This window comes from Bos taurus, chromosome 3, assembly GCF_002263795.3.
Source record: "Bos taurus isolate L1 Dominette 01449 registration number 42190680 breed Hereford chromosome 3, ARS-UCD2.0, whole genome shotgun sequence".
In the NCBI taxonomy this organism is placed as follows: domain Eukaryota; kingdom Metazoa; phylum Chordata; class Mammalia; order Artiodactyla; family Bovidae; genus Bos; species Bos taurus.
The window spans coordinates 25,780,485-25,806,307 of NC_037330.1; the positions used below are offsets into that span (position 1 = coordinate 25,780,485).

The 25,823-nt window shown below is 35.3% G+C and overlaps 1 protein-coding gene across 5 annotated transcripts in view; it reads right to left on the minus strand.

Moving 5' to 3' along the window:
• MAN1A2 (mannosidase alpha class 1A member 2) overlaps nucleotides 1-25,823 on the minus strand; it is a 185,368-nt gene that overhangs the window by 109,299 nt on the left and 50,246 nt on the right. For 4 of the 5 annotated variants that reach the window (XM_059884660.1, NM_001206877.1, XM_059884658.1 and 1 more), the window contains exons 3-5: nucleotides 25,158-25,254; nucleotides 10,487-10,605; nucleotides 4,503-4,583 (exon numbers count right to left, since the gene is read on the minus strand). In XM_059884660.1, coding sequence (XP_059740643.1) covers nucleotides 4,503-4,583; nucleotides 10,487-10,605; nucleotides 25,158-25,254 — 297 coding nt within the window. The remainder of the gene's footprint in view (nucleotides 1-4,502; nucleotides 4,584-10,486; nucleotides 10,606-25,157; nucleotides 25,255-25,823) is intronic. The other variant, XM_059884659.1, reaches the window with a different exon arrangement.

Genomic DNA, 25,823 nt, shown 5'->3' on the forward strand with positions numbered 1-25,823 from the left:
AAGATGAGAACCCCATAGACTCTGGCCCACCAGGCTCCTCTGTCCATGGAATTCTCCACGCAAGAATACTGGACTGGGTTGCCATTCCCTTCTCCAGGGGATCTTCCCAACCCAGAGATTGAACCCTGGTCTCCTGCATTGCAGGCAGATTCTTTACTGCCTGAGCCACCAGGGAAGCCTGAAATAATATTAATACACTTTGTAGCCAGACTGACAACCAAAGATAAAATGAAACAGGGAACATTACTAAAGACCCTACAGATATGAAAAGGATAATAACAAATTATGTCCACAATTTAGTAGAAACACATTCCCTGAAATAAACAACAAAAGCCACACAAACTTACAAAAGCCACCTAACAAGAAAAAACATGAATAGTACTATATCTATCTACCAAAGAAACCGAATACACACATTGTAAAACTTAGTGGGAAAAAACAAAAAATCTCCAACCTCACCTGGTTTCACTGGGAAGTTCTACCAAACACTGGAGCAGAAATGGAAATCCCCTCTAGTATTCTTGCCTGGGAACTCCCCTGGACAAAGAAGCCTGGTGGGCTACAGTCCATGGGATCACAAAGAGTCAGACACAACTGAGAGACTAACCAACAACAATACACAAACTTCTCCAGTAGAAAGAAACACTTCCAAACTCATTTTACATCGTCAGCATTACTCTTACACGAAACACACACATACACAAAAAGATATTTAAACTATAGATCATTATCTCATATGAACATACATGCAAAAAATTCTCAACAATGCATTATCAAATCAATTCCAGCAATATTTAAAGAGGATAATACAACATGACCAAGTGGAATTTCTTCCACAAAATGCAAGGCGATTTCAAAAATCAACTAGTATAATTCACATTATCAGCAAATAAAGAAGAAACATCATATAATCATCTAATTAAATGCCAAAAACATTTGACAACATTCAATACCTATTCATGAGTTTTAAAATCTCAGCAAAAAGGAATGGCAGAGAATTTCTTCAAGATGAAAGGCATCTACCAAAAAACCCATTATGCTTAATGGTGAAAAACTAAATGCTCTTCCCCTCATATCAGGAACCAGAAAATGAATACACTCTCATCACTCCCATTTAACTTTGTATTTAGTGTAGGTTCTAGGCAAGAAAAAGAAAAAATAAAAGAACTATACAAATAAAACAGTTCTCTACATAGAGAAATAAAACACCTCTGTTCCCTGATGACATGATTCTTTAAAAAGAAATGCCCAAAGAATCTATTGAAAGGAAGGAAGGAAAAGATCATTAAGTTGTGTCCAACTCTTTGCGACCCCATGGACTGTATGTAGCCCACTAGGCTCCTCTGTCCACGGGATTTCCCAGGCAAGAATACTGGAATGGGTTGCCACTTACCCAGGGAGCAAACCCATGTCTCCTGCATTGGCAATCAAATTCTTTACTGCTGAGCCACCAGGGAAGCCCCAAAGAATCTATTAAAAATCCATTTAAAAGTGACCAGAATTAACTAGTTAATATAGGATAATCTCAGGCCACAAGGTCAATGAGAAAATCAACTGCACAGAGCACAACAATGTGAATGCTATTCTATTATGTACATTTTACCACATTTTAAAAAAATGATAGCATCAGAAAAATTATTCTGAAAAGAAAAAAAATGTCTTGAGCCAGCTGCAAACTTAAACTTTTATTAAAAGCTGTTTTAAATCAATTGTATTTATATATACTGACATTGTACAATCAGCAATTAAAATTTAAAAATGCAATACCACTTTTAACAGCATCAAGAAACATGAAATATAAACCCATGAAAATATACATAAGATCTGTAAAATCTAGGAACACCAATAAACAAATTTAAAGAATTAAATAAATGTAGAGATATGTTATGTTCATGCATTGGAAGTTATCAATTTTCCTTAAACTTACTGACAGACTCAATATAATCCCAATCAAAATTCCAGTAAGATTATTTTGTGACAATCAGGAAACTGATTCTAAAGTTTATATAGAAAATGAAACTAGAATAGCCAAAATAATTCCAAAAAGGAACAAAGTTGTAGGATTCATACAACCTAATTATGAAACCATTAAGACCAAAAATTCATAATTACAAACACAGAATGGTAATGGCAAAAGGACAGGCATACAGATCAACAGAACAGAGTCTAGAAGTATATCCACACTTGGTCAATAGATTTCATATATGGTCAATTAATTTCAAAAAAGGTGCAAAGTCAATTAAATAGAGAAAGACTAGTCTTTTCAACAATGGTTGGATTTTCAAATTCTAGCAATGGATATCTATATGGAAAGAGATGAATCTCAATCTCTACCTCACAGCATGTAAAATTTAACTCAAAACGACTATAGATTTAAAAGTATAATAAAGTAAAACTATAATGCATTTAGAGAAAATCTGTGTGACCTTGGATTAGGCAAACATTTCTTGAACAAAATATCAAATACATGAACCATAAAAGATATAACTGATAAACTGGATTAATTCAAGATGTGACAACTCCAGTTCTTCAAAAGATACTGTTAAGTCACAGAAAAGCCAGAGAGAGAAAATACTTGAAAACACATAGGTTATAAAGTCCTAAGTCCAGAATATACAGAATATACAAAAAAAAAAAAAAAAACCTCTCAACATTCAAAAATAATAAAACAAACAAATTTAATGGCCAAAGACTGGACAATTAAAAAAGATATATGAATGACAAGCACATGAAAAGGTGCTCAACATGATCTGTCATTAGAGAGAAGGAAAATAAGACCACAATGAGATGCTACTACACACCTATAGCTAAAAATAATAAAGAAACTCTCAATAGCAAGTACTAGTCATGATAGAAGACAATTGTTGGAAAAAGAGTCTGGTGAGTTCTTCCAAAGTTTACTAACCATTTGATCCCGCAATCTCACTTCTAGATATTTACCCAAAAGACATAAAAATTTATGATCCCACAGAAACCTAACGCAAATATTTATAGTGGCTTTATTCATAACCTCCAAAACTAAAAACAAATCCACTGGTGAATGGATAAACTACCTTAGAGTCACACAATGCAATACTATATACAGCAGTAAAAAAAAAAAAAAAAAAGATACTAAATATATGCTGCTGCTGCTGCTGCTAAGTCGCTTCAGTCGTGTCCGACTCTGTGCGACCCCAGAGACGACAGCCCACCAGGCTCACCCGTCCCTGGGATTCTCGAGGCAAGAACACTGGAGTGGGTTGCAATTTCCATAAATCTCAAATGCATTGTACTACAGAAAGAAGCCAGTAGGAATGGAAAACCTATCAATTGTTACCAGAGGCTGGTGGTAATGGTAAAAGGGAATTTTATGGGATGATAAATTCCTCTGTCTCTTACTTGTGCTTACTAGATTGTATGCACTGTAAAAATTCATATAAGTATTCACTGAAGTGGGTGAATTTTACTGTGTAAGTAACACTTCATTAAGTCTGACCAAAAAATCCTATGAAGGCAATGGCACCCCACTCCAGTACTCTTGCCTGGAAAATCCCATGGACAGAGGAACCTGGTAGGCTGCAGTCCATGGGGTCGCTAAGAGTCGGGCACGACTGAGTGACTTCCCTTTCACTTTTCACTTTCATGCATTGGAAAAGGAAATGGCAACCCACTCCAGTATTCTTACCAGGAGAATCCCAGGGACAGAGGAGCCTAGTGGGCTGCTGTCTGTGGGGTCGCACAGAGTTGGACACGACTGAAGCGACTTAGCAGCAGCAGCAGCAGCATTAACTTACTATGATTTTATTGATAAAAGTGAGGTGTACTTGTTAAGTATATTTCAAGTACTCCTTGTTAAAGGTGATTTTTGGAAATGATGGTTCTGTACTTTGAGAAACTCTAAACTCTAAAAGCTGGGTCAGAATTTCTCAAAGTACAGAACCATCGTTTCCAAAAATCACCTTTAACAAGGAGTACTTGAAACATACTTAATAAGTACACCTTTATCAAGGAGTATTTAAAAACATAAATAATGGTCTCTATTTCAAACTAACTGAATTTCAGTCCAAGACTTCCAAAAAGGAGAATTTAGAGTTGTTGGTGTTTTATTTTTTTAATTCACAGCAATAAATTGCATTCAATTTCCAAATAGGCACTTTAAACAAAATGAATGTTACTGATTTATTCCTTAATTTTAATCTTATTGACTCATTTTCTCCTTTTGTTTCAACCATGTAATTAACTGCAATGGCAAATTCTAGAGGATTACTCCTACAGAGGAGACATAGTGTACACAATGTTAGGATCTGTGATAAATTTGTCTTACTGATATTCTCAAAACAAAAAAATCACTAACCCCAAGGAACAGAGCTCTATCTGAAGATCTAGTTATTTCAGAAAACCTGTAGATTAGTTCAATATTAGACAATTTAAAAAGATGACATGCTGCTAGGAAAATATTTCATTTTACTAAATTTAATTCACAACCTTTTCCCCCAAACAATTTATTACTTGATTTTGCTCACCTCCTCTCCTGAAAGGTAATACGCTGCAAGTAAGCCTCCAATAAATCGAATGTTGACTTCAAACACAGACACTTCTGAATTCTGTGAAAACATATTGAAAATGCTCACATATACACAAAGCTGTAAAGGTTTCAAAATATCTTCAATACTTCATATGTTTCTCACAAACACACTGGGGAGAATATTTTTTTTCCACTTTCTACATCTTCATTTCTCATGCAACTGAAATCTCACCTCCCATTTGTTAATGTTACTGAAACTCCTCTACTGCTATCAGCACAGCTTCCTAGTTGCCAAACCAATGGGACATTTTCATGTGCCTTACATATGATTATGAAATTAGCAAGATATTTGATGACTTGACTATTCTCCCTCATGAAAGCCTCCATTTCTTAAATTTTGAAACAGTGCTCTATCCACTGGCCCCTTTCTGTTCTATTCACTACACTATATTCACTACTATATTCACTACACTATAATATATATTCAGTAAACTGTATGTCCATTTTTACTTCTATCTCTTCTCATGAATTTTAAATACTTTTCTAGTATGTATAACTTAATCAATGTTAAAGGAGGTACCAAAAAGTAATGACAAGATAATAGATTTTTCGATTAATAATGTTGAAAAACTAACTCCTAGATGAGAAATTAATTTGACTCTCATATATATGATATATACGTATTTATCAAAATGAAATCAAAATAATTTAGAAGTAAACACAGAAGTACAAAAAAAAAAGTAGGAGAAAATGTGACAACATATCTATACTCCCTTGAGAAAGCAGGTACTTTATAAGCATATAATCAATGGCACCGATAACAAACAATGATAGAAAAACTTGAATTTCCCCATAATGAAAATTACCTATAACAAAAAAATCATGAACAAAATTAAAAGGCAAGAAACAAACAGAAGGATATCTGCCACAAATATAGAGTAACTTACCACATATAGTCTACAGGTTTGTATTTAGATATGGATAAAGATATTGCTGAGACAGATTCTAATGCATGGAAAGAAAAGTGAAGAAGTGGCAAAGAACATGACCAAAGAATCCACAGAATATACAAAATTGACTAATAGAAAAATAATATTTCTAATTAACTTTTAAATAAAAATTAAAAGGAAATATGTATTACCCTGAAGGCTTTCCAATATTCACAGGCAGAAGACATCATTTGCTAACACAAGCATAATTCTCTAATATAGAACTTTCACAATATAATTATTTTAATAACATAAACTGTTATCCCATCCTCAAAAGCAAAGCATTTATACTACTTCATATATTCCCAATATAAAGCATACTGCAGGATATATAGTAGACATTCACTAAATATAGAGAGGAAGCGAAAGAGGGAGAGAGGGTCTCTGTCACTCGCTGGAACAATAATACCTTCTAACCAGTTTCCCTGATTTCATCCTTCCCAGCACTCTATTTGTTCAGTACCGTATAGCTAGAGCGTAATGTAACTTTTCAATCTTAGGTCAGCATAGATTACCACTCTGTGCAAACTTTTACAATGATTTCTGGTTATACTCAGGATAAAATGACTTATTAGACATAATAAGATTCCCCACAACCTCTCTGACATTATCTCCTAACAAATATCCCTCTGACTCACTTTATGGTTGCACCAAATGGGCCTACCTGCCATTTGAGAATTGTCGAATTCACTTCTGTGTCAGTCTTTACACCACTTGCACATCTCTAGGAGCAAATTTCACTTAGAAAGTTTTTCTGACCACACAATATAAAATAGTGAAGTAATCCCTCATCACTAATAGTCTTTATTCTGTACTATTTCCCCAATTAACACTTATCATCATCTTAATATGGTATAATTCTTTATTTGTAAAATTTAAACCTTTCCTGACAAGAGACAGAAGAGAAGGTCTAGAGAACAGAACAGAGAGGATGAAGAAGAAACATTATTTACAGGAGTAAAGACAGAATCTTCCTAAAGTGCTGAAAACAAAAGTCCTCAGACTAAAGAATATTATGCATCCTTTACAGAATGATCTAAATACAGAATGGTAAAGAAACTGCAGAAAAACAAAGCAAAGAAAGAAAATATTAACAAGGGGGGAAAAGACAGATTACCTTTTAAAAATTAAACTGACAGCATACTTTTCAACAGCATGTTAGAAAGACAATGAGATTGTATCTTTAAAAGGTTAAGAGAAAATAATCACCAACCTCTAATTTTATACTCAGCTATAATACCTATTAGGAGAAAGCTTGGCTCTCTCATATCCACATGGCTTCCCTTGGGTGTCTTCTCAGAAATGTTATTACCTTCAATAGTCATCAGATATAAAAACAGCAACTTTTCACCACTGCTTACTCCTGTTTACTCACCGATTTACTCACCAATCCTATTTATTTACTCTTCTTTAAGAGTAAGAACTTATCACTACCTGATATGTTATATATAACTTGAATATGCATTTACTATTTTTCTTGCATAACTGCTTAGCTACTGCTAAGTCACTTCAGTCATGTCTGACTCTGTGCGACCCCATAGATGGCAGCCCACCAGGCTCCCCAGTCCCTGGGATTCTCCAGGCAAGAACACTGGAGTGGGTTGCCATTTCCTTCTCCAACGCATGAAAGTGAAAAGTGAAAGTGAAGTCGCTCAGTCGTGTCCGACTCTTAGCAACCCCATAGACTGCAGCCTACCAGGCTCCTCCATCCATGGGATTTTCCAGGCAAGAGTACTGGAGTGGAGTGCCATTGCCTTCTCCAACTAGAATATAAACTAGTATAAACCAGAGATAAAACTCTGTTTTGTTCATTCCTGTATCCATAGATCCAGAACAGTGTCTGTCACAGAGAAAGCACTCAATAAATACGTTTATTTTTCTATTCATTATTTTTCTATTCATTACCTAATTTTTCTATCCATTACTTTAAATGCAAGCTGGGACCAACTAGACAACAATTACACATAAGACAAGAAGGAGATGAGCTAAATTAAAATATTCTAAGATCTTTATATTTTTCAGAAGAAAGAGAAACTGATTAATTTTAAACTTTGGTAAGTGTATCTATTAAAATTTCAAGAGAAACCCCAAAATAAACAGAAATGGAAAGTATATAATCAAACTAGTAGAAGTAAAAAGAGATACAAACTAAAAAATAATAGAGGAAAAAACAGACATGAAGTAATTTAATCTAAAATAAGAAAGAGAGAAAGTAAAGGCAAATGAGAAGCACAATAATAATATAGGTAGCAAAATAATGATGGAAGATCCAACTCCAAAAATATATTACCATACTAAGTGTAAATATTTCAAATTTAACAGTTAAAAGATTCCAAGACTGGATAAAAGTAAAAAAATCTAAGTACACATCATATGTAAAATACACAGCTAAAACAAATGACACAGAAAGGCTAAAAGTAAAGGAATGAAAAATAACTGTGCTGATTATTAAGCTATTTTTTCCTCAGCTTCAAATCCATCCTTAAACATTCTACTTTGGTATATAGAAACTAGAACTCTTCAAATGCATTTCTCATTTGCCAGTGGGCTCCCCAAGAGGCCCTGCCAATGACAAGAAGTGCTATAAAGATAATACAAGGATGAAGGAAGGAAAAGGAACTTATTTCTTCTAGTTTACTTCTGGTTTCTGACAGTGTCAAACCAGCCATGATTCTTCACCCTGGCATTTGCTTCCAGGTTACAGTTCCCTGTCACAGACACATTCTCCAAATTGGCCTCTTTATGCTCTTTTGAGATACCAAGCTCTAGCTAGGTACCCCCTCTTCAGATGTCAGGGCCCTAGCTCCAAGAGGATCCTTTTAAGAACTCCTAAATTATCAAAAACAGAGCCCCAAGCTACTAAATTTTAATGATCTCAACCTCTTCTGATTGTTCTCAGAGTTCCAGGCATGGCAGCTATCTATTGCAGTTATTAATACTACCTCTTGTAATACAATAATGTTCTACTTTGTCTTTTCAGTGCCCCATTATTTGGTTAACAATTCTAAACAATAAATCCTCTCATTTAAAAAACTGTACAGTTTTGGTTCTTGATTGAGCCAACTGACACAATACACCAACAAATTATCAGGCATAATAAAATTGCCATGTTAACAAACAGGAGGGTCTGAGAGTCAAAAATGCCAATTCTCTCCAAATTCATCTATGAACTGAATGCAATCCTCATCAAAATTTCAACAGGGTTTTCCAGAGCTGAAAAGAACAAAGAACTGAGAACTGCTAAGATCATTTCCTAGTAGAATGACATTAATAATACCAAGATTCAAATATAGGTATCAAGTTGTCTTATAAAAATACTGTGGCTAAGAGTACAATAAATATTTAGACTGCTAAAATAGTCATGTAGGAATAAACAGAAGAGCAAGTAGAAAACAACAGACTATAACTAATACATGACTAATGTGGCATGTATAAATAGCAGGGAAATATTAATAAATAGAATCAACTATTTGTTGATCAACTGATAATTGCCTATCATATTCTACCTACACATTCAATTATATAAGGACTAAAGACCCAAATGCAGAAGTTTAGAAGTTTAGAATTAAACATTGGAATGTATCTTCATGACCATGAAGTAAGGATTTCTTAAATAAGATGCAAAAAGCATAATCTCTAAGGGCTACTTAAAATACGGGGTGGGCGGCGGCAAGGGGTGGTGTGGAGAGGAGTGGATGAACTACATTTCTCAATCCCCTTTATAATAAGATGTGGCCACATGAGTAAGATTCACTCACTAATACACAAGCAAAAATGGGGTAACCGACTTCTAAACAATCACATATCTTTTCTCTATCCTTTCCTTCCTCCTTTCTGCCACTGAGCACTTATCCACCTTATCTTGAGGAATCATCTATGAAGATGAAGCTTTATACTGCAGTTGACAGAGCAGTAAGACAATGGATCCTAGATCACTGAGGAGCTACCCAAATCAGTCCTAACTGCTTAACTCTGCACTTGATTTCCAGGAAACAGAAACAAATTCTCTCTCTTGCTTAGGCTATTTCATACTAGATTTTCTGTTATGCACAGCCAAACCTAAACCTGATAATAAAAACTGTTGTTATATATGCTCAAAGTGCTAAAATAATACAAAAGAAAGTAATCAGTTTTAGTCTAATTAGCATCAGGAAAGGCATCAGAAAAGAAATGATTACAGATTTAAATCATAATTTGAATGATACAGAGTCTGCCAAAGAGAAAAACACATAAAGGAGTGGTTTCTCACTACACTCAGAAGGAACAACAAGTACAAATATCATGAAAGATAATAATGAATATGACAAAGTAGCCCACACATCTTTTAGGTGAAGACTGGTAGCAATGAAAATAACTGCTATCATTTACTGAACACTGAATATGTACCAGATTATCTCAAATAATCCTCACAATACTGCAACAGGATAGCAATTTTATGACAGGTTTAGAAAGTAGCACTTACTTACAGGTAGATTTCCCAAGGAGTACTAGAATGTAGCTATGCTGGGCTTCAAACCTAAGCAGTACCACTTAACAACTATGCCAAAATTCTGGGATGATGAGCACATGCCTATGAAGACTCACCAAAACTGTGCCATACTCACACGATTCAACTATACTTCAATTTAAAAAATAACATTTTTAAAAGATGTTAAAAAAACTGCGCCAAATCACTGTATCTTTAAAAAACAATAAAATATTTATTTTAAAGTTAATTTATGATTTTCCTATATTTGCAGTTCAATGTGCTTTTTTCCCCTAACTCTTGCTTTTAACACACTCAACATGTTACCTTAAATGATAAGAGTAAGAAAAGTAAACGGAAAATGCTGAGAAAAGGTGTCTATTTTATGCAAAAACTAAACAATTGACAACTGCAAAAGAAGAAGGGAGATTTGGGATTTCCTTAAACTCAGTATAATACTCAAAACTATTGTTAGAGACTGTGCTTTTCTTTATAGTCAACTGAATAAATTATGAACTGTATACTCACCACACTGAAATCAAGGTTGTTTTCAATCCATTTTTGCCCATCTCGGAATTCATCGTGAAGTCCCATGATATAAAGGGTATCCAAAGCATCTACTATAGTAGCACCCATTTGTGAAGTTCCTATATTTACAGAGAAAAATGTCATTAAAAAGATACCCTTCGTACAAGACTTATTTTCATTTTTCATATATATAGAAAGTAAACCAGAGTAGGAATATAGGGATTAAAAAAATATCCAACACCGTCTACTTTTCCATTAGAATAGACAATATACATTGTTTAAAACATTTTTCTAAAGAGACACATTGATAACTAATAGGAAGACAAAGGAAAACTAAAACTGTAATTCTTAATTTTCTTCCTGGTTCAGAAAATGAGATCTCTCTGCTTAACTGAGATAGATCAAAGAAAAAAAAAAAAAGGATTAATTTAAGAAATGGTGAGGGTGGTTCAAGATGGCAAGCTAAGTCATAAGACAACCATGAACCATGCTCTTTTGATCCAAATTCATAAAAAGGGCAAAAAACATACTTAAAATAATAATTAAAGTATAACAAGGCTATATGACTGTAGTGGGAATATAAAGTATAATAATCCTTAACAATCAAAAAGCAGATAGAATGTATTTTAAAAGAAGGAAGTCATAAAATGTGTACTAAGATTTGCCTATCTTCAAAAAGAGATCATCTTGATCTTAAAGAAAATGTTTCAGGGGGGGAGGAATTAATTGAACAAAACTAGCTTTACTGATACCAAAACCAGGTACTGGACACACAAGAAAACAGAACAGGCCCATCTTACTAATGAACAGAACTGCAAAAACCCTGAATAAGATACTAGTAAGACAAATCCGGTAGCAGAGTAAAAGAACAATAACAAGGAGCAACTGGGTTCTCCCTAGCCCCAGGAATGAGATTATTATTTCTACCTTCTGAGAATGAAAATCACCCACACAGCTTACTGCCTATATTAACATAACTTTATTATTACACTGTCTTCATCAATGAGTTTATTCTTACAGGAAACATACTCAGAAAGACAGAAGTTACAAAATAAGTTTACTGTTCATTCCAGGAACTTCTTCAAAGATCCATCAACTCTTTAACAGAACGTATCAAATGATGGCTAACACTTCAAAACTCTAAACCTCCTTCCTTTAAATTCTCTGATCATGTTGCTGTTGTTTAGTTGCTAAGTCATGTCTGACTCTTTTGCAATCCTATGAATGGTAGCCCGCCAGGCTCCTCTGTCCATGGAGTTTCCCAGGCAAGAAATACTGAGGTAGATTGCCATTTACATCTCCAGGGGATCTTTCAGGGATCGAACTCACATCTCCTGAATTAGCAGGTGGATTCTTTCTCACTGAGCCACTAGGTAAGCACATAACATAATGATCCTTTTCCAATCATAACCAAGATATAATCAACCATAATCCACCAATTGAAGGGCCCTTACTAAGAAAGACTTAAAATCTCAATATATATCTCAACTTCGTCCTTCCCTGTCTAACAGGCTACTAAGGTTCTGCTGAGGGAGTGATCTCCCTTACCATGGTAAACATTATCCTCAGCTAGGGCTTCTCTGATAGTTCAGTTGGTAAAGAATCCGCCTGCAATGCAGGAGACTCCGGTTTGATTCCTGTGTCAGGAAGATTCGCTGGAGAAGGGATAGGCTACCCACTCCAGTATTCTTGGGCTTCCTTTGTGGCTCAGCTGGTAAAGAATCCACCTGCAATGCAGGAGACCTGGGTTCAATCCCTGAGTTAGGAAGATCCTCTGGAGAAAGGGAAGGCTACCCACTCCAGTATTCTGGCCTAGAGAATTCCATGGACTGTATAGTTCATGGGATCTCAAAGAGTCTGACACGACTGAGCAACTTTCACTTTGTCTTATCAACAAGTTACCTTGGTGATATTTTAGGAATCTGTATTCAATACTACTTAGGTTCATTGTTGTTGTTGTTTAATCATTCATCATGTCTTAACTCTTTTGCAAAACCATGGACTACAGCCTGCCAGGCTTGTCTATCCATGGGATTTTCCAGGCATGAATACTAGAACGGGTTGCTATTTCCTTCTCCAGAGGATCTTCCAGACACAAAGATCAAAGTCACATCTCCTTCATTGACAGGCAGATTATTTAACACTGAGCCACAAGGCTCAGGCAAATTCTTTACCACTGAAGCCTATCTAGGTTCATATTTTCCATCTAATATTCCTTCTATTTATTTATTTATTTTGGCCACACTGCACTGCATGTAGAACTTCTCTAAACAGGAATCGAATCCATGCCCCCTGTAGCAGAAGCTCAAACTCTTTAGCCACTGGACTACCAGGGAAGCCCTTTACTTTCCTTCTTAATTCCATACTTTTTTCCCCAAATGTTTTCTTAGGATGGTTTTAAGCTATACAAATTTGTTCTTATAACGCTTGTTTTTAACTTACATCACACTTTCTTGTTCATGTGCTCCTAATTATTTCAATTTACCAAGAAGGATATCTTTCTACGAACAAAATGAGTACTCCACCACACTTTTGATAAATTCCTTGGTCTTCTCCCCACTCAGTTCCCTTCATGTTGATATCAACTATAACATTTGTTCTGGGTTATTACAGACATACTTTCCATTTCTTTTTTGTTTCTCAGCTTCCTATTAAGATAACAAAAATGTTATCAAGCTATTTAATCACCCATATATCACTATCTCTTGCATAATCTTTGGCCACCTGATGCATAGAACTGACTCGCTGGAAAAGACCCTGATGCTGGCAAAGACTGAAGGTGAGAGGAGAAAGGGACAACAAAGGATGAGGTGGTTGGATGGCATCACCGACTTGATGGACATGAGTTTGAGCAAGCTCCGGGAGTTGGTGATGGACAGGGAAGCCTGGTGTGCTGCAGTCACACCAGGTCACACATGGGGTTACAAAGAGTTGAACACGACTGAGCAACTGAACTGACTGACTTGCATAATCACCTGAATCAAATATGTATCTCTATTTATTTTAGTATTTTGTCCACAATATATATCATGCATATTTTAAATCCTTAGGAGTCCCTGTTTTTGTTCTCATTTCTATTTTTATAGGTAGCTATGTTCAGTTCTCTAGTTATTTATTTAGTCCTTTAAATACATGTTGCTCTGAGGTGTTGACTATTCTGAAATGGAAAAAGGCCAGACCCACATATATGTACTGATTTTGGTTGGTTCAACAAGGAGAGGTTTGTGCCACAGGCTAAGCAGCACAAAAAAGTGAAAGGCAAAATTGAAATTACTGGCTATCCCTATGGCTTTTACCTAGACGACAACTGAAGATTTCAACTGGAAAAAATTAAAGGGTCTAAAACTACTCTTGGGTCAAATAAACACTAAAGTATGACCCTACAGAAGATATAAAATATTAATAAAGATTTATTATGAGAACACAGGAATCAACCAGTTCTGAGGAAAACTCCTAACTTGAAAATTTTGTACTATTTAATAAGAACAAATGAAAACAATTGCACTCTGTTCTAACAAAGTACGAAAAAGAATGATAAACTTGAGCAACAAAGTAGAAGAATCAGAAAAGCTAAAGGCAGAAGTAAATGAATTAGTAATAAACAACTATCAGAATAATAAATTCAAGAGATGATTCTATGAAAAGAACTATACAATAAATTTATAACTGATTTTTTTAAAGCAGTCATTCAAAAGTGTGAAAGGAGTACATGAAGGCTGTATATTGTCACCCTGCTTATTTAACTTATATGCAAAGTACATCATGCATGCAAAATGATGAAGCACAAACTGGAATCAAGATTGCCAGAAGAAATATCAAAGACCTTAGATACACAGATGATACCACTCTAATGGCAGAAAGTGAGGAGGAACTAAAAAGCCTCTTGATGAAGGTGAAAGAGCAAAGTGAAAAGGCTGGCTTAAAACTCAACATTCAAAAAACTAAGAGTATGGCATCCAGTCCCCTCACTTCATGGCAAACAGATAGAGAAAACAGTAGAAACAGCAGCAGATTTTATTTTCTGGGGCTCCAAAATCTCTGCAGATGATGATTATAGCCATGAAATTAAAAGATGCTTGCTCCTTGGAAGAAAAGCTATGACAAACCTAGATAGCATATTAAAAAGCAGAAACATCACTTTGCTAACAAAGGTCCATATAGTCAAAGCTATGGTTTTTCCAGTAATCATGTATGGATATGAGAGTTAGACCATAAAGAAGGCTGAGCACGTAAGAATTGATGCTTTCAAACAGTGGTGCTGGAGAAGACTCTTGAGAGTCCTTTGGACAGCAAGGAGATCAGACCAGTCAATCCTAAAGGAAATCAACTATGAATATTCATTGGAAGGACTGATACTGAAGCTCCAATACTTTGGCCATCTGACGTGAAGAGCCGACTCACTGGAAAAAGACCATGATTGAGGGCATAAGGAGAAGGGGTTCACAGGGGATGAGATGGTTGGATGGCTTCACTGACTCAACGGAAGTGAGTCTGAGCATATTCTGGGAGATAGTGAAGGATAGGGAAACCTGGAGTGCTGCAGTCCCTGGGGTCTCAAAGAGTCAGACACGACTTAGCAACTGAACAACAAATGGGAATATATAAACACAAAAAAGGAACTGAGAATGCTACGAGACAGATGTAAAAGAAATTAAGGAAACAAAAAAAAAATTTTAGTTGTATCTTCCAAATAAATTTGAAAATGAGTGGAACTGACAATTTTCTAAGAAAATGAGCATTATTTTGACTCATGAAAAAAGAAACAGAAAAATCTAAACACAGACCAAGAAATAAGAAATTGAAAAATTTTCAAAGAGCTACCCACAATACAAGAACTGTACTATAGAAGTTTCATAGAATAAATTCTACTTTTAATTTTAAGGATGACAAATACTACATAAATCTTGATAGAACATAGGGGGATAAAAAAACTTATGAATTCTGCATACCACTGATGCAAAAATATAACTTAGTAAGAAAAATAAAACTATTGTCTGATCTCATTTGTGAAGATCATGGAAATATTTAGTCATGGACTTGCTTACCCCACTCCAGTACTCTTGCCTGGAAAATCCCACGGATGGAGGAGGCTGGTGGGCTGCAGTCCATGGGGTCGCTAAGAGTCGGACACGACTGAGTGACTTCACTTTCACTTTATGGTGAGTTTATGTTCAATTTGATGAGAGACTGACAAACTGCTCTCCAGAATGTACCATTATATACTCCCAAAGCAATATAAAAAGTCTAGTGGCTCAGTCGGTAAAGAATACAGCTATAACGCAGGAGACACAGGAGACGCGGGTTAGACCACTGGGTCAGGAAGATCCCCTGGAGAAGGGCATGGCTACCCACTCCAGTATTCTTGCCTGGAGAATCCTATGGACAGAGAATCCTGGCAAGCTACGGTCCAGAGAGACGCAAAGAGTGGGACACAACCAAAGTGAGCATGCACTCACTGATTGTCCTCCCATCCTTCTCAATACTTGACACATTGCTGCCCTTCTTAATTGAACTCATTCTAGTGGGTATGAATAATAGGATTTTGTATTATAGTTTGAATTTTAATTTCCCTGATGACCGATGTGCTTATTGACCATTCATTTATCTTCTTTGGTGACATATTATTTCCATATTCTGAATACATGCTTATACATGTACCACAAATATTTTCTCCAATTCTTGGGCTTGCTTTTTCATTTCCTTAATGTCTTTTGGAGAACAGAGATTTTTAATTTTCATGAAGTCCAATTTACCAATTTCTTTCTTTAATGGTTTACTCCTTGTGTATTCTTAAAACTCTTAGCTCACCTCAAAGTCACAAAGATTTTCTCAAATGTTTTTTACTGGAAATTTTATACTTTTAGTTTTTATGTTTAGATTTATGATCCATTTCAAGTTCATTTTTGTACAGTGTTGAAGAGTCAATGTTTTTGTTTTTTTCTGTAGGAGTATATGACTGACCCAGCACCACTTATTAGAAAGACTTTCCTATAACCCATTGAAAGCATCTTTGTTGAAAATCAATTAAAAATGTATGTGTAGCTCTATTTCTATTCTTTTCCAGTGATTTCGATGTCTATCTTTACACTAAAAACTGTACTGTCCTCATTACTGAAGCTCCACAGTAAATCTAGAATCAAGCAGCATAAATCCTTCAACTTTGTTCTTTTTAAAAACTATTTTGATTATTGTACATGCTTTGAGTTTTCATATAGATTTTAGAATCAGCCTATCAATTTTTATGGAGAAGTCATTTTTACTTGGATTCCTTTAAACCTAAAGACAGATTTCAAGAGAACTGACATCTCAACAATATTGAGTATTCCAACTCATAAACATGGCATGTCTTTCATTTAAGTTATTTTCAATTTCTCTCAATAGTCACAGTTTTCAGTGTATAGATTGTGCACAATGTGTTAAATTCATCCACATGTATTTCATGTTTTTATGCTACTGCAAAGGATATTATTTTTATTTTATTTATAACTGTTTACTGCTAGTATTGAGAAATATAATTTACTTTGTATATTGAACTTGTATCCAATGGCCTCACTACTAAATTTGTTTTCATTCTAGAATTTTGTTGTTATTGTTTGACAGATTCCCTAGTATTTTCTTCATGAGCAATCATATTGACTATAAATAAAGACAGTTGTACTTCTTCGTTAATAACCTTTGTACTTTTCTGTCTTTTTCTTACTTTAGTGTACTGGCCAGGGCTCCTTGCATAATGTTACATAGAAGCTGGACAGCAGAGACATCTTTGCCTAGTTCACAGTTTTCAGGGAGAGTGTCTTGCCCCTCAACATTAAGTATGTGGGGATTCTTTTTCTATTTGTTTGGTTTTGGGTATGTGTCAGGGGAGCGAGGGTAGGTATGTTTTAATACTTTTTATCAGGCTAAGAAAGTTCCCCTCTAGTCCAAGTTTGCTGAAAGTTTTTATTATGCTTTTATTATGGATGGATGTTGAGTGTTGTTAAATGCTTTTTCAATAACCACTGAGATGATCATATAATTTTCCTCTTTTAGTTTCTTAATATCTTCAGTTATATTGACTAAGTTCCAAATGTTAAACCAACCATGCATTCCTAGGATAAACCCCACTTGGTCATGAGGTGTTATTCTTTTTACATATTGCTGAGTAAGATTTACTAAAATAAATCTAATCTGGTCAAAGATTTTTATGTCCATGTTCATAAAGGAACTATGAGGAACACTGGTTTATAAGTTTCCTTACACTGTAATACCATTGTCTGGTTTTGGTATTAAGAGATTTGGTGGTGGCACCAAGGAGATGTATCTATTAGGTGTAAATACCTAACAAGAGCACTTCAAAATATATAAAGTAAAAGCTGACAGAACTGAAAGGAACAAGAAAGAAATCCAATATAGTTGGGAACCTCAACACCCCTCACCTAGTAATTAATAAAACTACTAGATAGAAAATCAGCAAGGATGAGGAAGCCTGAACAAACCCATAAACCAATGAGATCCAACAGACATTAATAGAACATTCTACACCCAATAACATCACTACATATATACACATTCTATTCAAGCATAAATGGAACATTCACCAAGACAGGCCATATTCTGAGTCAAAAGGTAATTCTTAAATAATTTAAAAGACTTAAAGAATTGTAATCACACAAAGTATATTCTCTGAGTATGTGTGTGTGCTCACTCTCAGTCACTTCTGACATTTTGCAACTGCATGGACTATAGCCTGTCAGGCTCCTCTGTCCATGGAATTTTCCCAGCAAGAATACCAGAGTGGGTTGCCATTTCCTTCTCCAGGGGATCTTCTTGACCCAGGGATTGAGCCTGTGTCTCTTGCATTGGCAGGTGGATTCTTTACCACTGCACCATTTGGGAAGTCCATTCTTTGACCATGATGGAATTAAATTAGAAATCAATAACAGAAAGACAAAAGAAGAATCTCCAAGCATTTAGAAATTAAACAACTTAAGGTAAGTTTTTAAACATACTGAATTGAGCAAAAATGAAAATACAATATATCAAAATCTTTCAGATGCAGCTAAAGCAGCACTTGGCAGAAAACTATTTGACACTAAATGCTTACATTGGAAAAGAGGATCTAGAATCTAGAATCTAGGCTTCTAGTTCAAGAAATTAGAAAAGCAAGAACAAAAGCAACCCAAATCATGCAGAAGAGTAGAAATAACAAAGAACAGATATCGAAGAAAATTAAAACATAAAGGAAACATAAGAAGATCAATGAAACCGAAAGCTGCTTCCTTGAAAATATCAATGAAATTGATAAAACTTTTAGCAAAACTGACAAAGGAAAAAAACGAAAACATAAATTACCAATATTAAGAATAAAAGGGGATTATAACTACAGCTACCATAGATATCAAAAAGGTAATATTACTCCAAACAACTCTATGCACATAATATCAATGGCTTAGATGAAACAAACCAATTCCTCAAAACCATCAATTACCAAAACGAAGCCATGAAATTAAAAGACGCTTACTTCTTGGAAGGAAAGTTATGACCAACCTGGATAGCATATTCAAAAGCAGAGACATTACTTTGCCAACAAAGGTCCATCTAGTCAAGGCTATGGTTTTTCCAGTGGTCATGTATGGATGTGAGAGTTGGACTGTGAAGAAGGCTGAGCGCCAAAGAATTGATGCTTTTGAACTGGGCTGCTGGAGAAGACTCTTGAGAGTCCCTTGGACTGCAAGGAGATCCAACCAGTCCATTCTAAAGGAGATCAACCCCGGGTGTTTTTTGGAAGGAATGATGCTAAAGCTGAAACTCCAGGACTTTGGCCATGCGAAGAGTTGACTCATTGGAAAAGACTCTGATGCTGGGAGGGATTAGGGGCAGGAGGAGAAGGGGATGACAGAGGATGAGATGGCTGGATGGCATCACCGACTGGATGGAAGTGAGTTTGAGTGAACTCCAGCAGTTGGTGATGGACAGGGAGGCCTGGCGTGCTGCGATTCATGGGGTCGCAAAGAGTAAGACACGACTGAGCGACTGAACTGAACTGACTGAACCTAAGGTGAAACAGATAGTGAATGGCCCTTATAGGGATGTGAAATAGAGAAACTGAGATTGTAGAAGTTGTAGTTGAAAATCTCCCAGAAAAAAAAGCTCCACATGCAGATGGTTTCACTGGCAAATTATATAAAAACCTTAAGAAAGACTATCAAATCAACAGTACAGAAAAATGAAGAGCAGAGAAAACTTCCAAATTCATTTTATTACACTGATACCAAAACAAGACAAAGATAGTACAAGATAAATACAAAACAATATCCTTCCCTACATATGAATGCAAAATCCCCAACAAAATATTAGAAATAATTACCAAGTTAGAAATAACAGAAAGAACTTATACATACCTGGAAGATAAAAGGCACATTTCAAAAAAGCACTGTAAAAACAAACAATATTCTTTTCCAAATCAAAATTCTTTCAAATGTAAGAACTATCCCTAACAAAAATCTTTCAATTCTCCAAAGTATCTAAGTAAACCTAATTCATTCTATTAATCACTGTTGGAAAAATTATTATCAGTGGTAACCTATGTCCAGCAACATTTTCCTCTCTCCACTCACAAGGTCCAGGGCTGAGCCCCAACTAGACAAAATCAAACCAATTTATCCTGCTAAGATGTCAATCTGAAAATATAAACACACAGAGGAAAACAGAGGAAAGAGATAAAGAAAAAAGCTTAACTGGAATCAGATCTACTCTAGAACATCACTGATCTCATTAAATTTCTTTTTTAGTTTAAGCCATTTTGAAATGAATTTCCTGTTATATGTACAAAAAGAAACCTTGATGCCAACCAAGTACAAACTAGACAGAAGTCAGAGGAATATGATTTCAGTTACCATATAAAGAATGTTTTAATAATCAAGGCTAAGAAAAAGAAAATGGACACATTTTAAATTTCCTTATAATCTAGAATATTATGAACAGTGAAAAGCAGAAACGTCGGTCACACTCGTGTCTGACTCGTCACAGCCCCTTGGACAGTAGCCCATCAGGCTTTTCTGTTGATGAAATTCTCCAGGCAAGAATACTGGAGCAAGTAGCCATTTCCTTCTCCAGGGGATCTTCCCAACACAGGAATCAAACACACATCTCCTGCACTACAGGCAGATTCTTTACCATCTAAGCCACCAAGAAGGTTCAATTCCTGCCTATATGCTCCTATAGTAATAGGTTAAGATTTTTAAAGTTTCTTCCAACTTTTACGATTCTAATTTTATAAAGGCATACAGAATCTGGGATGTCAAATGAGACCCTATGATCCTTCCCTTAGAAAGATCTTCAACAAAAAACCTAAAAACAGATTAAAAAAAAAAATCCCAAATAATACTCACTAGCAAGAATATGAGATGTAGAAAAGGAACAAAGTAGGAAAAAGTCAAACTCTTCATTAATCCTTTAGTAAACTAACTTCACAACTGAAACTATCAGACAAAACAAACAATAAAAGATTCATTCCTAGTTTATTCCACTGGAAGAAAAATGTAACCCCTCAAATGTTTTTCTAAAAGTATCAATATAAGCACCTACTTTTGACTACTGAAAATAATATAGATTGCATTTTCATTTTTTCTACATTTTTGGTACAATTTTGTCATAATAGATTTTTCCCATGTGCTGGTATTTTTTTTCCCTGTCCCTAAAGTTAGCTGAAGCAGAATTAGAAGCATGAACTTCAGCATGAAGTTGCCTATAATAAAAATCTGGCTCCATTATTTACTAGTTGTACAACCTTGAGTAAGTTAGTTAACCCTAATTGTGCTTCAGTTTCCTCCTCTGTAAAATGGGAATAAATAATAAATAATAGTACCTGCCTCTTAGTGTCTGAGTACTAAATAAGCCCGCTCACATAAACCACTTTTATCAGTCCTTGGTATATAGTATGCTTATTATTCTGCTCAGCTTACCATAACAAAACACCATCCACTATGGGGCTTAAACAACAAAATTTCTTTTCTCACAGTTCTGCAGGTTAGAAACCAAGAGCAAGCTTCCAATCTTTAGAGGAACAGCTTCCTCTTGGCTTGATGTTCACCTTCTTGCTATATCATACCCACTCAGCCTTTTCTTAGTGTATGTGCAGCAGAAGAAAAGATTTTGGGTGCTTCTTCATATTCTTTAAGGGTTCCATCCCTTTCTGATTCAGGCCCCTAGTTTAATCTTAATTACGTCCCAAACACTCTATCTCCAAATACAGTCACATTGGGAGGCAGAGCTGCAACAGGTGAATTTGTGGGGCACAAGATTCAGCCTTCAGGAGTATGCACTGTATAAATACTATTGATGCTGCCACTAGTAATGTGTATGTAACTATTGTTACTAGTAATGTAACTAGTAATGTGTATGTAACATACACACATACAAAGGAAAATACAGTTTTATTCACAAACCCAATTACAGAATCTCTGAAGCAAATAACTGACCTCATACCTCAATAAAAAGGTAAAAATTTTATTGGAAAATACTTAATTGATACTCATTACAAGATGATCCCTCAGAAATACCAAAACTGACAAAATCTTGCTTCTGTACCAAATGAAAAGACTAATTTTGTAAAGTCACCCTTTCCAACTCTCCTCTGTCCATGGGATTTTCCAGGCAAGAATACTGCAGTGGGTTGCCATTTCCTTCTCCATTTCCAACTCTAGGCTCCTTTAATTTCTATGATCTCACAAATAACTTTGTTTATCCAGTAAACCAGTTTAAGTGTTCCTAATGGCCAGTCAGTAAGAACTCACCTGACAATAATCTGAACCTGTCATTGCCCTGGTCATCATTTACCAACCTGACCAAATAGTGATCTACAAAGGTCACTTGTGAAGAAGTCTGACAAAAAGTACCACAAATTAAAACCACTTTTCATAAGGGAATTCCCTGTTGGCCCAGTAGTTAGGACTCCAAACTTTCACTGACATGGGCCTGGGTTCAATCCTTGGTCAGGGGACTAAGATCCTGCAAGCCACGTGGCAAGCAGCACAGCCATAAATAAATAAATAGCAAAACCCCTTTCATAAAAATGCTATTTTTAAAAAGAGAAAACATTAAGTCAAAATGTACCCATTAGGATTTTAACAAAGTCACATTTATTTAAGAAGGAAATGGGCTTGTCTGGTGGCTCAGATGGTAAAGAATCTGCCTGAAATGGGGGAGATCTGGGTTCGATCCATGGGTCAGGAAGATTGGCTGGAGAAGGGCATGGCTACCCACTCCAGTATTCTTGCCTGAAGAATTCCATGGACAGAGGAGACTGGCAAACTATGTAGTCCATGACGTCGCAAAGAGTTTGACACAAGACAGCAACTCTTTCAGACTTTAAAAAAGAAACAACCATTTTGCTCACTAAATGAATTATATTGACTCATAAGGAATAAAATTTTAAGAAGTTACCTGAAAGCTCATTTATCTTTAAATTCAGCAAATAATCATACCTTACAGTTACTGATTAAGTAAATTAAGTTATTGATTACAGTCATGATTAAGTAAAACAAATGTATGTTATTTACCTACTACCTCGCCTAGGACCATACTATTTGATAAGTCTTACTATATTAGATGTTCTGAGAAATAAGATTTAAAAAACTAAACAGAAAATTAACATCCAACTCATTTTCAAAGGGCTCAGAGTTTACCACTGAGTTTAATACAAACGGATGGTTAGTTGCAGAGAGGATCTAATTTTAATTAATCATTAAATATCTTTTACTGCACTAATGTCTCACTGTGGCCTCCACAAAGCAACAGTAACTCTTAATTCTGTAACCTCTGCTAAGGAAATAAACTATACTTCATTAAGTGAGATGCAAAATTAAATGTCATATGTGAGATCTCTGGGTGTCTTTCATTACCTAAAGAAAAAATTTTTCCATTATTCCTCCATCCCAACATCTCTCAAACCCAGGAGAAATTATCTTTTCAGTCATTTTCTTTTTTGACAGGAAACAATCAAGCATTGAAAAAATTATGAGCTATCACTGCACAGGAAAAATTCTTCCTTAGTCACAATAAAAAAATAGTTATTATTGTGGTGTTGCATTACAATTAGTAAAGATGATTGCACTTCATGTGACTGACAAATGTGCTTTCTGATTCTATTAGTATTTTCTTGTCTTTACCTACTGCTATTTAAAAGATATCCATCACATCAAGAAGCACCTAAAATGAGAGAAGATGTGAAGACTCTAAAGAACAACTTGATAATATTTAAGACTTATTCTTAAGTTAAATAAAAGTTGTTAAGGTAGTTAACACTCTTTTAAACTGAGAAATTTAACAAGTGAACTGAACTCACGTGAGGTAGAAAGTTATTAAATTCAAGTTAAACAAAAAGCTCTTCCCCAAACCTTCATCCACACACAGACTGTCAATTTCTCCCTTGGAACTGTGAATATACTGTACATTTACTCAATTTATCAACTGAATCACCTTGGGCATGTTACTTATTATTTTTTTTTAACATACATAGCTAACACTACTGGAATTTCCTATCCTTTTCGTCCTCTGCAGTATCAGAATTGGGACTATGTTGAAGAAAAACAATTACAAATAGGTATGTATCTTTCTTACACTAAAGAAAAACAATGCAGAAAAAGCTTCAAAATACAAATAAATGACTAAAACATCTGTATGCAAATACAAAATTTATCACTTATCTGTGATAACTAAATCTTGAGTAAAACTTGCAAAAAACTACACCTTGCTTCAAATTACAGTTCTATAGAAATACAGTTGTTACTGTTGTTTAGTCACTTAAGTTGTGTCCGACTCTTTTGTGACCCCATGGACTGAAGCCCACGAGAAATAAAGAAGACCCGCCCCCCCTTATCTCAAGGTGCCCAGATACCTGGAACCCTGGAGAGTACCAAACTCTACATGTTTTTTTCCTATACATATGTATGTATAATACAGTTTAATTTATAAATTAGGCACAGTATGAGATTGACAATAACTAATAATAAAATAGAATAATTATAATAATTTACTGCAATAAACATTATGTAGATGTGGTCTCTCTCTTCCTTAAAAGATCTTACTGTACAAACGTAAAGACTTTTCCATCTTAACTAAGCACTTAATTGCACTACGGCCATAACCTGTGCAGTCTGAAGCTCAACAGTAAAACTAGCACAAATTTACTTCCTCACAATTTCATGATTAGAATACTTATTCTTAGCCTGAGATCTTAATTTCAGCATATGGTCCTTATTAAGTGAAGAACTTTCATCTTTTCACTTAAAGAAAGCACTTCACAGTTTCTCTTTGGTAAATCCAAATTGCTGGCATCACTAATCTTGTGTTGTGGGCCTATTATTAAGTAAAATAAGGACTACCTGAACACAAGCACTGCGCTATCTCCACAGTTGATCTGATGCCCAGACAGATGGCTAACTAACAAGTAGGATACACTGGACAAAGAGATGGTTCATACCCTAGGCTGGAAAAGGCACAACATTTTAATTTATTAATTATTTCCGAAAATTTCCATTTAATATTTTCAGACTGAGATTGACCATAAGTAAATGAAACAGAAAGAAAACAAAAGCTTAGATAAGCAGCGACTACTGTACTCAGGTTTTAGAAAGTAACTAAATAGTTAGATCCTATTTTTAAAATAAAAACAGTAAAAAAGCAGCCTTACCAAATATATTAGTGGAGTGTCCTTTCCTTGCAATAGGTCTGAGTTCATTATGCCCCCATCCATATATCCTGTAATTATCCCAGGCATGTTTCATCATCTGAGAAAAGAAAAATTATAACCCATCAATTTACATTTTTCACAGACTGTTATCCTTACATTTCATGCAATTTAAAGATTCTATTACTATATCCTTACACATTCTCCTGTATCTCCTACATTAGTATATTATTCTGTTAACATCGGTGTCAATGTGAAAACATATATAATCATGTTTAACTTAAGTCTACACAACAGAACAAAAAAATAGGTGTAATAAAGAAGCTCTTTTTATTGGGGAGCAAAGTGTCTATTTGGCATTCTTTCCTTTTAGGAACTGCCAATCCTTTCAGATGGAGAAGGCAATGGCACCCCACTCCAGTACTCTTGCCTGGAAAATCCCATGGACAGAGGAGCCTGGTGGGCTGCAGTCCATGGGGTCGCTAGGAGTCAGACACAACTGAGTGACTTCCCTTTCACTTTTTGCTTTCGTGCACTGGAGAAGGAAATGGCAACCCACTCCAGTGTTCTTGCCTGGAGAATCCCAGGGACGGGGGAGCCTGGTGGGCTGCCGTCTACAGGGTCGCACAGAGTCGGACACGACTGAAGTGACTTAGCATAGCATAGCAT